Genomic DNA, 14,674 nt, shown 5'->3' on the forward strand with positions numbered 1-14,674 from the left:
AAAAATATTTGAAAAGTTATATGTTCAAAATTCAATGTATTTTGTTAACTCGAAACTGTAAAAATAATAATTACTTTTTCTCCTCCTTTACGAACTTCTGTAGGGATATATTACATAGGAGTACAAACAGATCGGACAATATCCGACCGTATTCTTTTTTTTTTTTAATTCCGAAATTAGATACGGATATAAGAGGATAAAAATCAACAGTTTAACAAAAGATTGGTTAATTACATAAGCGAAGCCTATTAACTTGCAAGTAAATAATATTAAAATATTAGGACTTGCATTATGAGTATATATATGACTATATATAGCACTAACATTAGTTAGAGGTGACTGATGGATTAATGATCCAGAACATATTTCTCATAGTTTGAACAATATATCAATGCATCCACTATAATATTTTCGGAACATTATTCTCATTCTTGAAATTAGTAAAAAAAAAAACAATCAAAGGTTAGAAGTAGATTGTGTTAATAAGCAAACTAAATTAAATAGGCATGATTGTTTTGTTTAACAATATATTCTAATCTTAGTTATTCCATCAATTAAAAAAATGTATGTCAATTAATAGCTCTCTTATTACAAGTGGTGGGGACCAAAAACTTACAAAAAGATATGTTATACCAATCTTGGTAATATGTTTCAAATCAACTTAAATAAGATTGAAAAAGAATTATATGTTGTGGGACATATAGATAGAGTGCTTTTTTTTAGATAAAAAGATGGATGTCTAGCCTACTAACTTTCATTAGTTGTCTATAAAAGACTCTATCTGGAGTTCGAATCAATGACCTCCTATATGGAGAGTGTTATATTTTATCACTATACCAAAGACTAATTCTTACACAGAGAGTACTGATATACATATCGGTATTATTTGCTAATGTATCAAAATCCCAATTTCTTATCATTAAAAAGAATCAAATCACTTGATATATATGTGATAAAACATGTACTAAATCTCATCTTATTTTATCATGATGCGCAATTCATAGATTATATATATTTGTAACATTAAATTTTAAATTTATAAAATTCATTTGTAATCATTATTAAAATTATATTAAAAAAAATGGCAAAGTGATTTATTTATGAAGTTAGTCACCCGATTACATTTTGATATCTAGATTAATTGTGTTGTATAACTCTGATTGTTTGTGCTAAATTCAAAATGCAAATTAATATTAAGATCATTAGTATCATCTGTTTGGTTCTAGCATTAATATCATATCCTTAGACTGTTCTTTGGGATAAGGAGGGGAGCTACCCTTCAAATTGAAATTAGTAAAGATTAGAAGAGAATGATGTTTATTTTTGAGTTTTGATTCTTCTTCTTTTTTCTCTTTTATTTTAGATTCTCCTCCAAAATTTTAATTATTGGTGTAAGTAAATTTTGTTGGGCAACCTGATTACCCATTTACCCCTCTCCTTCTCTTCCACTTTTTTTTAATTAGTGAAGCACAGTTACTAAAAGTACTTTTATCTTCGTAGATAGTGACAGTCTTATAATGAGTATTAAAAAGTAATATTAGTATCGTGGCCACCTAAAATAATTAATTGGTTCGTATCTGAGTTATCTAATGCAGTTTTATATTAAAATGGAGATGCTTGAAAGTATGATCAGTTTGATGTTAATAAAATATAAAGTCTTAATTATCTACTACAAACACTAAAACCTACTTAACCGACTATGATTTTTGAATTAATCGCATATATTCTTGTTATCTTCAAGCAAAAGGGTAGGGGCCTGATCGATTAAATAAAACTGAAGCTTGCCTTGGAATTTCAAATATACAAGTGTTCTAATTCCGATTATGTACAATAACAATACTCATCTTTTGCCTTTTTCTTATTTTTTTTAATTGCACCCGCGTAGAATTCCCAAGAAAAAAAGAGATGGATATGTTCACTTAGAATCGGGTGAAGGATTGTGGGCGACCTTGTTATAGATAAGATACCCAATTCCATACATGCTGTTTTCATCTCTATCCAAAATTTGCACCAATTTAACGTATGATGACTAAGATCGGGGTTAGATTTTTAAATTATAAGAGTTAATATAAATAAGAATCCATCATATACAATTTTACAATATCAATAATATTTTACTCTAAATTATATAATTATATAGAAAATTATACATAAATATAAAAAAATTTAAAAATAGGGTTAAATCAATTGACCATCATTCATGCCACATATATCCGCCTGACCGGCGACCATGTTGGTGAATAACAAAAAAAGACCATACAAGTATGACCGAAATTAAAGAACTCAATTTTTTTTTTTTTCTGGATTTGTAAATAAATTTTTTTTAGTATCAATATATCTGTTGGCGGCATTTCGCCGCTAACCCAAAAAAAAAAAGGTTTTCACAATCACAAAGTGAAATTTTAATCACTAAAGTACAAACATGCATTTAGAATTATATGAAGATAACTTAATTATTTAAAAATAAAAAATTAATATACAGAATTTAAATTTTAAAATTATAAAGTCACTAAGCTCCCCTTGTTTTACTGTAGATCCGCCATGCATCTATACAAGAGCGAGTACTTTTCACAACGAATAACAGATTGTGGACATGTAACGGACACAATTAATTCATAGTAAATATGTTTTTTGCAAATAATAATTGTATAGCTTGTAGGCCATAATTATATATATAGAGTTTGGCTATGGTGAGTTGTAAAGTAAGATTCTTGGTTTACTTTGTGCTTATATCTCTATTTTTAAAGTTCAAACAACTGATTTAAACCGCTCAATATAATCTCCATATTGAAATGTACTTGGAGATAAAATTTTACTTTTTTTAGGATTTTTTATTTTTTTTAGATGAGTAGAAAATTATTATTTTCGGATGGACTATGGACCATAAAAAATCAGTGATTTAAAAAATTTCTAAACAAATAGTAATAAATTTTCAAAGAGGAGGGTTCCAATGTCTCATGTTTTTATACCTCATATTATATATCTCCAATATGTCGATCCAAATAGCTTAGTATGTTATTCATACTAAAATATGTTTAGTGATGAAACTTATATTTTTTGGAATTTCTTTACTATTTTTTTAGATAGGTAGAAAATTATTATTTTTGAACGGTCCAGATATAGTGATATTGTACCTGTCTTAAAAAATCGTAAAAAAATTGCAAAAAGTATAAAATTTTATCTCCAAACACATTTTAGTATGACTATCATGTTGAATGGTTTGGATCGATATTTTGGACTTTAAAAATGGAGATATACAATATGAGGTATGATGAGGTATGAAAGACATGAGGCATTGGAACCCTCCTCTCAAAATATGTACAATTTGGTCTCCTAGCACATTTATGTTAGTCCCAAAGGCACTTAGAGGGGAGTGAATAGGGTCTTTTAAACTTTTAATCTAAGTTATAAGTCCCTAGTGTGTCTTAGAGTTATTCTTGATGGAAACTAGAATAACTTGGTTCTAGAGTAAATTGATAAACAATAAATAAAGAGTAGAGTTTAGAGACATTTGACACGAGAGTTGTTTACGGAGTTCGGCACCTCAAAGATAACAATCCGAGCAACTAAGGTTCAAGGATAACAAGGTGAGCAACAAAGGCTCAAGGTATTGATTGAATAAGCTTGAGAATGATTACGAGTATTGAAGTTTAAGTGCACAAGCAACAACGGTTTTCTTTAGATCTGGGAATTCGAAATATTGAAGTTGGAGGCGACTAGAGTTATTTTCCAAACCTTGATATTGCTTTTATTTATAGAGAACTGATAAAAACTGTTGGGTTTCGAGGTAACCAAAACCCGTTTAGGCTTAAGCTGCGGAAAGAACGTAAAACAAAAATTTTACTTCTAACTTAAGCCAAGGATTAAACAGGGTATGTCAGGAAACTTTCCAAGGCGGTCCACCTTTAGTATTCCTTTGGCATCAAAACCCAATTTAATCTTTTTACAGATCTACTCCATGATTGTGTTAGTTTGTAATAATCTAGAAGTCAATAATACGATAAATTATCATAAAGCTTTGTTCATGAATTGGATGATTTATATATCATTTTGTTGCCTTGAGTATTATTGAATTTATGGATCATTTCGAGTTCATGACTGAAATTGTGAAACTCCATAATATAGATGATATATACTCTTAAAAGGTCACTGACCAAGGTAATTAGCAGGAACACTAATTACCGCGATAAGGTTAGTATGTGGATTAAAAGATGGTTAAGTTTTACAAACCACCTGACACGAGATGTCATTATAATCACATAGATACATGTTCTAGGAACATGGTATTTGACAGACCCTGAATGAAACATTAAATAGAATTGTGTTCGTGTCATTTATGTTTTCATTCAGTGTCACGTTCCACAGTATGAGGTATTTATCGTTCCCACTGAGAAATATGTATGTGTGATTGTTATCCACCGCTGTCCGTAAAAAGCAGTCATAACGGTGGCTTTTCCATATGTATAGCTTAGCTGAGGAAGTGATAGTTTACCAAGAATACTATTTGTCCCTCGTATCTCTATACGAGCTATAGCATCACTGGGCCCCTTGGTAGAGTTAGATTATCTGCATGCGGTATAATTACAAGAGTAATTATATTTGATAATCTGCTCAAGATCAAGAAAAGATACAGTTAGCAAGGATGACACACATCTACCTTGAAACTGATCTGATAGCTATGAGACAGAAGAACAGACACAAGTAAATTGTTTACTGGATCGTGATATTGTACAGTACAGCATCTGTGTAATTGGATGGTCATGATGTGTTGCCAGATGCCACCTATGATTATAGAAGTTAAAACAGTTTTAACTCTATTTACCAACATAACACAGATCCTATCGGGTCACACCATATAGGAGTTAATCGGAGAATCTTATTGTGATTGATTATAAATTGGTTATGATCAATAGTAAGATGGTTATAATTAATTATACTTGTTATAATTAATATATAAATGTCATACAGATGACAAGCAAAAACAAAGGTTAATTTATAAACGTACACGTTACGTTGTATAAAAGTTAACCGGTTAATTTATAAATGTGCAGGACACGTTGTATAAATTACCGAAACAACAACCGCAAGAAATAAAATATAAATATATATATAATTATTCATAATAATTATACGAATATTATTTGTATTCGGGCCGAGGGCATTCGGGTCTTTTCAGATTCGTCCTTATCCGCATGACACGTCATCGATCCTATCCAGATGACACGTCATCAATCCTATCCACATGACATGTCATCCTTATCCATTCAATGGCATATCTTGTAAATAGGCATATGTTGAGGGGTATTTTGGTCTTTTGCGAACCTCCTCAAAAGCCTATAAATAGAGGGGTGCATGTAGAGAGAAAAACCGCTAATTCACTCGTATCGTTTCGTGTCGAAACGAATCGGTATTTTCTCTCTTTCTCAGTTTCTCTCCCAAATAGTGTTTCGGTTGAGAAAAGAAAGTTATACGTAGTTGACGTATAATCTTGCGGGTTGTTGTGAAGTATATTTACGGGATTGGTGAATAGTATTTTCTCGAATTTCGCGGTATGTCAGTTTTGCTTATTTGTGAAACTGAGTAACCGAAAATTCGTGTTTACAGGTTTTCGTCTTTTTCTCTATGAATAGTGTTTTTATAGAATTTCGTGGTTTACGGTATTTCTGGCAAAAGAAATAAACCGCTCTCTGGTTAGTCCTGGTGGATAACCTATAGAGGCACCAACTGTGAGAATCATTCCTGTGATGAAGCTCTACTCGCTCGGTCTGCATTCCAACTGTGATTTGGAAACAAGGTAAAAATATGTTATATTAATCTATTTAATTGGTAAGTAGATTAAAGTTTTAGAAATCAATCTGTTGGGGTTTCGGTGGTGCTGTAACAAAACCCCTTTTAGGTTTAAGGTGCGGAATGACCTGTTAGTTTGTAATAATCTAGAAGTCAATAATACGATAAGTTAATCATAAAGCTTTGTTCATAAATTGAATGTTTATTTATATATCATTTTGTTGCCTTGAGTATTATTGAAATTATGGATCATTTCGAGTTCATGACTGAAATTGTGAAACTCCATAATATAGATAATATATACTCTTAAAAGTCACTGACCAAGGTAATTAGCAGGAACACTAATTACCGCGATAAGGTTAGCATGTGGATTAAAAGATGGTTAAGTTTTACAAACCACCTGACACGAGATGTCATTTTAATCACATGGATACATGTTCTAGGAACATGGTATTTGACAGACCCCGAATGAAACATTAAATAGAATTGTGTTCGTGTCATTTATGTTTTCATTCAGTGTCAAAGTTCTACAGTATGAGGTATTTATCGTTCCCACTAAGAAATATATATGAGTAAGTGTTATCTAACGCTGTCCGTAAAAAGCAGCCATAACGGTAGCATTTCCATATATATAACTTAGCTGAGGAAGTGATAGTCTGCTAAGAATACTATTTGTCCCTCGTATCTCTATACGAGCTATAGCATCACTGGGCCCCTTGATAGAGTTAGATTATCTGCATGCGGTATAATTACAAGAGTAATTATATTTGATAATCTACTCAAGATCAAGAAAAGATACAGTTACCAAGGATGACACACATCTACCTTGAAACTGATCTGATAGCTATGAGACAGAAGAACTGACACAAGTAAATTGTTTACTGGATCGTGATATTGTACAGTACAGCATCATCTGTGTAATTGGATGGTCATGATGTGTTGCCAGACGCCACCCATGACTAACAGAAGTTAAAACAGTTTTAACTCTGTTTACCAACATAACACAGATCCTATTGGGTCACACCATATAGGAGCTACTCGGAGAATCTTACTGATTAATTATAAATTGATTATAATTAATATTAAGATGGTTATAATTAATTATACGTGATATAATTAAATTATAAATGTCATTTAGAATGACAAGCAGAAACAACGGTTAATTTATAAACGTACACGTTACGTTGTATAAAAGCTACCGAACAATAACCGAAAAGAAATATAATTGTATATGACAATTATATATATTTGATTTGGAATTTTAATTGTTAATTATGGATTTGAATTATGGATTTAAAAGCCCAAAATAATCAAAGCCTTAATTAAAATTAAAAGCCCAAAGGCAAAAGCCCAAAATCAAAGCCTTTTACTATTCATCCTTAATGGGCCAAGGGCAAAATGGTCTTTTTTACCTTGGTGCCGACTTCCCATGTATTGACATGTGTCATGTGAGGTGGCAAGGGTATTTTGGTCATTTCACATGATAAAAGGATGAGGTGTCAAGGGCTTTTGGTAAATAGATTTGTTTTGAGGGGTATTTTGGTCTTTTGCCAACCTCCTCAAAAGTCTATAAATAGAGGGGTAGGGGTAGAGAGAAAGACTCACTAATTCACGTGTTAATCTGATTACTTCGTTGATCGGTTTTCCCTCTCTTCCCTGATTTCGGTTATTACGAGATTCGGAAAAATATATTTTTAGATTCTGCGGTATTTCATGTTTTGCTTTATTAGTAAAACGGAATAACTTGCATTCTTAAATATATTTAATCTGTCTCTTTTTCGGTGAATAGTGTTTCTGCAGAATTCCGCGGTTTACGGTATTTCTGGCAGAAGAAGTAAATCGCTCTCCGGTTAGTCCTGGTGGATAACCAATAGAGGTATCACACGTGTGATACTGCGAGTCGATTCCATCCCTGGTGAGGCTCTACTCGCTCGGTCTGCATTCCAACTGAGATTTGGAATCAAGGTATAAATTGTTATATTAATCTATCTAATTTGTAAATAGATTTAATGCTTTAGGAAATCAATTATGGAGTAGATCTGTAAATAGGATTAAACGAATCTTCTTGATTCATTTAATCCGTAGCTTAAGTTAGATGTAAAAATTTTTGTTTTACTCTTTCCGCAGCTTAAGCTAATTAAATGGGTTTGAACCGTTCACGAAAACCCAACATGACCGTAGAACAAAAATTTCTACAGCCAACTTAAGCTCAGGATTAAACGGGGTATGTCAGGAAACTTTCCAAGGCGGTCCACCTTCAGTATTCCTTTGGCATCAAAACCCAATTTAATCATTTTACAGATCTACTCCATGATTGATTTCTAAAACTTTAATCTACTTACCAATTAAATAGATTAATATAACATATTTATACCTTGTTTCCAAATCACAGTTGGAATGCAGACCGAGCGAGTAGAGCCTCACCAGGGAAGGAATCGACTCGGAGTATCACACGTGTGATACCTCTATCGGTTATCCACCAGGACTAACCAGAGAGCGGTTTGTTTCTTCTGCCAGAAATACCGTAAACCGCGGAATTCTGCAAAAACACTATTCACGGGAAAAAGACGAAAACCCGTAAACACGAATTTTCGGTTGCTCGGTTTCATCAATATGCAAAACTGACATACCGCTAAATTCGGTAAAACACTATTCATCGATCCCGTAAATATACTCCACAACAACCCGCAAGATTATACGTCAAGTACGTATAACTTTCTTTTCTCAACCGAAACACTATTTGGGAGAGAAACCGAGAAAGAGAGAAAATACCGATCCGTTTCGACACGAAACCGGTACGAATGAATTAGTGAATTTCTCTCTACCCCTCCACCCCTATTTATAGTGTTTAGGGTCGGTTGCAAAAGACCAAAATGCCCTCCAAGTTCGGCCTATTTACAAGGTATGCCATTGACACCTCATCCTTTTATATGTGAAATGACCAAAATACCCCTTCCACACCCTTCCACACTCTTCTCCATGTTTCTACACATGCAAGGTGGCATAGGTGTGAAATGACCATTTTTCCCTTGTGGATAGGATTGATGACATGTCATCTGGATAAGATCAATGACATGTCATGCGGATAAGGACGAATCTGAAAAGACCCGAATGCCCTCGGCCCGAACACAAATAATATTCGTATAATTATTCTGAACAATTATATATATATTTTTCTTGCGGTTTGTTGTTTCGGTAATTTATACAACGTGTCCTGCACATTTATAAATTAACCGGTTAACTTTTATACAACGTATCACACACGTTTATAAATTAACCAATGTTTTTGCTTGTTATTTTTACATAACATTTATAATTTAATTATAACACGTATAATTAATTATAACCATCTTACTATTGATCATAACCAATTTATAATCAATCACAATAAGATTCTCCGATTAACTCCTATATGGTGTGACCCAATAGGATCTGTGTTATGTTGGTAAATAGAGTTAAAACTGTTTTAACTTCTATAATCATGGGTGGCATCTGGCAACACATCATGACCATCCAATTACACAGATGATGCTGTACTGTACAATATCACGATCCAGTAAACAATTTACTTGTGTCTGTTCTTCTGTCTCATAGCTATCAGATCAGTTTCAAGGTAGATGTGTGTCATCCTTGGTAACTGTATCTTTTCTTGATCTTGAGTAGATTATCAAATATAATTACTCTTGTAATTATACCGCATGCAGATAATCTAACTCTATCAAGGGGCCCAGTGATGCTATAGCTCGTATAGAGATACGAGGGACAAATAGTATTCTTAGCAGACTATCACTTCCTCAGCTAAGTTATATATATGGAAATGCTACCGTTATGGCTGCTTTTTACGGACAGCGTTAGATAACACTTACTCATATATATTTCTTAGTGGGAACGATAAATACCTCATACTGTAGAACTTTGACACTGAATGAAAACATAAATGACACGAACACAATTCTATTTAATGTTTCATTCGGGGTCTGTCAAATACCATGTTCCTAGAACATGTATCCATGTGATTAAAATGACATCTCGTGTCAGGTGGTTTGTAAAACTTAACCATCTTTTAATCCACATGCTAACCTTATCGCGGTAATTAGTGTTCCTGCTAATTACCTTGGTCAGTGACTTTTAAGAGTATATATTATCTATATTATGGAGTTTCACAATTTCAGTCATGAACTCGAAATGATCCATAATTTCAATAATACTCAAGGCAACAAAATGATATATAAATAAACATTCAATTCATGAACAAAGCTTTATGATTAACTTATCGTATTATTGACTTCTAGATTATTACAAACTAACAATCTCCCACTTAAGCTAGGAGCCAATCATCGTAGGCCCTAGTTACACAAATCTCTAGTATTCTAAAAATCTCGTAGATCTAAAGAAAAACTCATAGCCAGTCTCCTATGTGTCTCAGACCCATAGAGGCAATATGCATCTGGTGCTTGGCTTGAGGAAGAGGTTTCGTGAGTGGATCAGCTGTGTTGCTGACTGTGTCAACTCTACATATCTTTACATCACCTCTATTTACGATCTCTCGTATCAGGTGAAAACGCCGTAGAACATGCTTGGATTTCGAGTGCGATCTCGGTTCTTTGGCCTGAGCTATAGCTCCATTGTTGTCACAGTAGAGGTCCACAGGGCCTTGAACACTGGGAACCACTCCAAGTTCGCTAAGGAACTTCTTGATCCAGAAACCCTCTTTAGCTGCCTCGGATGCAGCTATGTACTCTGCTTCGGTGGTTGAGTCTGCTGTAGTCTCTTGCTTTGAACTCTTCCAGCTCACAGCACCACCGTTGAGTATGAACACATACCCAGACTGTGATCTTGAGTCATCACGATCAGTTTGGAAACTGGCGTCAGTGTAACCATTAATCACAAGCTCGGAATCACCACCGTAGACGAGAAACATATCCTTAGTTCTTCTCAAGTACTTAAGGATATTCTTTGCAGCAATCCAGTGCTCTTTGCCTGGATTAGCCTGATATCTACTCGTCACACTCAAAGCGTACGAGACATCAGGGCGAGTGCACAACATGGCGTACATGATAGAGCCAATAGCCGAAGCGTATGGTACTCTACTCATAATGCTTCGCTCATCAGTTGTCGAAGGACACTGAGTCTTGCTTAGCTGAACACTATGAGACATTGGCAGGAATCCTCTCTTAGAATCCTGCATGCTGAACCGATTCAGCACTTTGTCAATGTACGTGCTTTGACTTAAACCTATAAGTCTATTTGATCTATCTCGATAGATCTTTATGCCTAGTATATAGACAGCCTCGCCCAAGTCTTTCATTGAAAAGACTTTCTTCAACGAAGACTTGGCTTGTTGCAAAAGAGGAATATCATTTCCCATTAGTAGTATGTCATCTACATATAGGATAAGAAAAGCGATGGCACTCCCACTAGTCTTTCTGTATACACATGGTTCTTCTTCGCATCTGACGAAGTCAAGCTTTTTGACTTCTTCGTCAAATCGAAGATTCCAACTCCGTGATGCTTGCTTCAGTCCATAAATGGATTTAAGAAGCTTGCACACCTTCCCAGCATTCTTTGAATCCTCAAAACCCTCAGGCTGTGTCATGTACACATCCTCTTCTAAATTTCCATTTAAGAAGGCGGTTTTGACATCCATTTGCCATATTTCATAATCATGAAATGCGGCAATTGCTAGGAGTATCCGAATTGACTTAAACATAGCCACGGGCGAAAAAGTTTCATCATAATCTACACCGAGAATCTGTTTGAAACCTTTCGCTACTAGCCGTGCTTTGTATACAGTCATCTTACCATCCATGTCTGTTTTTATTTTGAAAACCCACTTGTTAGCTATGGGTTTTATCCCATCAGGTGGTACAACTAGGTTCCAGACCGTGTTGTCATACATGGACTGTATTTCGGATCTCATGGCCTCCAGCCATTTATCAGAGTCGGGCCTATCCATTGCTTCCGCATAGGTCAAAGGATCTTCAGTGTCATAGGCTGAGATCTCGTGCAGTCCCAAGTACCTTTCAGGTGCATGGACTACTCTTGTTGACCTACGTAGTACTCGTTCTTCGGGCTGTTGAACTTGATCCACAACTGTCTGCGGATTCAGTTCTACTTCAACTTGCGTTGAAGTACTTGAGCTCGGGACTAGAACCTCATCCACAGCTACTTGTGGATTTGGAACTTCCAGATGCTCATCAGCCGAAGTATCAAGAGGTGGGTTAATCTGATCTGGTTCAGATATTGTATTGTGTGATGTATCTTGAATTTCTTCAAGTATTACATTACTCCCACTACTTCCTTTTGCGAGAAACTCGTTCTCCAAAAATATACCATGACGAGCAACAACTATTTTGTTCTCGGATTGGTAATAGAAGTAATATCCTTTCGTTTCCTTAGGATATCCTACGAAGAAGCATTTGTCAGCTTTGGGATCAAGTTTGCCAGACGTCGGACGTTTGACAAATACTTCGCAACCCCAAATTTTAAGATAAGACATAGTTGGGATCTTCCCAAACCATAACTCGTATGGAGTCTTTTCTACTGACTTGGATGGAACCATGTTTATTGTTCGTGCAGCAGTTTCTAGTGCGTGCCCCCAGAAGGATTTCGGCAGAGTGGCTTCACTCATCATGGATCGAACCATATCCAGTAGAGTTCGATTCCGTCTCTCAGAAACACCATTCCATTGTGGTGTCCCTGGAGGTGTGAGCTGTGAGACTATCCCACATTCCTTTAAGTATTCTTTAAACTCAAAACTCAAGTATTCGCCTCCACGGTCAGAACGTAGAGCCTTAATACTTTTGTTCAATTGATTTTCTACTTCAGTCTTGAATTCTTTGAATTTGTCAAAGGATTCAGACTTATGTCTCATCAAGTAGACATAACCGTATCTACTGTAATCATCAGTAAACGTGATAAAGTAAGAAAAACCATTTCTTGTGCAAGTACTCATAGGTCCACATACATCCGTGTGTATAAGACTTAACAAGTCACTTGCCCTTTCGCCCTTTTTGGAGAAAGGCACTTTGGTCATTTTACCTCGTATACAAGATTCGCATGTGTTAATTGATTCCAGATCAAATTTACCAAGAAGTCCATTTTTATGTAACTTCTTGATGCGTTTCTCATTTATATGACCAAGGCGACAATGCCACATGTAAGTCGTGCTTTCATGTGATGCTTTGAGTCGTTTGTTATTTATGTTAAACACGGGTTTATTCATTTCCAGTATATAAAGACCATTCATCATATAAGAAGATCCATAATATAATTCATCTTTGTATATAGAACATCTATTGTCCTTTATCACAAAAGAGAAACCATTCATCTCTAAACATGAGATTGAAATGATGTTTCTGGAAATGCTAGGAACAAAATATACATTTTCTAATTCCATTACAAGCCCGCTGGGCAAATACAACTCTATACTACCAGCTGTTACGGCTGCAACTCGTGCTCCGTTTCCAACTTGGAGTTGTATCTCCTTGTTACGTAGCTTCCTTCTATTCTTTAGTACCTGCATATTTGAACAAATATGAGCACATGATCCAGTATCCAATACCCAATCATTTATAGAGGTAGCAACGTTAACTTCAATAACAAAAATACCTGAGGTTGAAGCCTTGGAAACCTTTCCAGACTTCAGATCCGCTAGGTACTTCAGGCAGTTCCTCTTCCAATGACCCTTGCTATTGCAGTAATAGCATTCAGAGGAAGCAGCAACCTTTATCTTGGGAGGATTCGGTTTAAGAATCTTTTTCCCTTTGCCTTGATACTTGGGAGCCACCTTCTTTGGGGCTTTCTTTATCTTTTTCCCACCAGCTTGGATCATGAGAACAGAAGACTTTTTCTTCATGTCCCCATCAGCGATCCGAAGCATCCCTTGGAGCTCTTGCAAACTTTTATCCATACCAAGCATATGGAAATTCATGATGAATCCCGAAAAGCTTGGAGGAAGTGAGTGCAGGATAATGTCCGTAGCAAATTCCTTGCTTATCGGAGCATTCAGCTTCTCGAGCTGCTCAACATCGCTCGTCATACGGAGCATGTGAGTTCCCATAGAGCCTCCCTCGGCCAACCTGTGACCAAGTAGAGATTTTGTCACTTTAAATCTCTCGATACGCGCTTGCTCTTGAAACATGTTCTTGAGCTGATCGCATATGATATAAGTTTTGGTATCCATGAATCGGCGCTGCAATTCAGGACCCATAATACTTACTACGAGACCTTGTACATCAAGCTCATCCTCTTTGTGCTTGTTGTACTTAGTGATATCCTCTGGTTTGCCATTTGTTCCTGGCTCAGCAGGGACAGGTGAGTTTAAGACATATTCTTTCTTTTCACGTCTTAGTACAATGGTGAGAGTACGGAACCAATCAGTGAAATTGGATCCGTCCTCTTTCAGTGTTTGTTTCTCGAGCAGGGAGCGTAGAGAGAAGGATGTTTCTTTAGCCATATTACTACAATGTTTAAAATGTAAAGATTTTAGCTTTGTTCATGTAATGTTTTATTCTAATGATAAAACTCCCACTGCAAATTTGTTCTATTCCCGTTTTGCAGTAGGACCAAGATCCCTATTTTCACCAATAACCAAGGCAGTGTATGCATATCATGGCTATCAGTTATCTTAGGTAAGCAAACTTGCTAATCACACCTCTTTGTGATTCTTGGTTTCGTTAAAACATCACGTGTATTTAACGAAGACTTTGCCCCAAGCCCAAAACTGTTTTGGAAATCATTGGTAAGTAACCTCACTCTATTTGGTTTGATATGTCGGACATAACCCTCGACCACCAAAGGTAAAAGGCGATGTCTACTGAGTAGTTTAATCATCAACCAATGAACAATGGTTTGAGGAGGATAGAGTGGGAAGGGCATACTACTT

At 35.4% G+C, this 14,674-nt stretch overlaps 1 protein-coding gene across 1 annotated transcript; it reads right to left on the bottom strand.

The window, feature by feature from the left end:
- Nucleotides 1-12,819: 12,819 nt before the first annotated feature.
- LOC144550665 (uncharacterized) lies at nt 12,820-14,452 on the bottom strand. Its single transcript, XM_078298645.1, has 2 exons — nt 13,399-14,452; nt 12,820-13,306 (listed from the first exon to the last, which is right to left on the bottom strand). The coding sequence occupies exons 1-2, from the start codon at nt 14,243-14,245 to the stop codon at nt 13,293-13,295; spliced, it is 861 nt and encodes a 286-aa protein (XP_078154771.1). The 5' UTR covers nt 14,246-14,452; the 3' UTR covers nt 12,820-13,292.
- Between the last annotated feature and the right edge of the window lie 222 nt (nt 14,453-14,674).

This window comes from Carex rostrata, chromosome 2 (genome assembly GCF_964058835.1).
Source record: "Carex rostrata chromosome 2, lpCarRost1.2, whole genome shotgun sequence".
Taxonomy (NCBI): Eukaryota; Viridiplantae; Streptophyta; class Magnoliopsida; order Poales; family Cyperaceae; genus Carex; species Carex rostrata.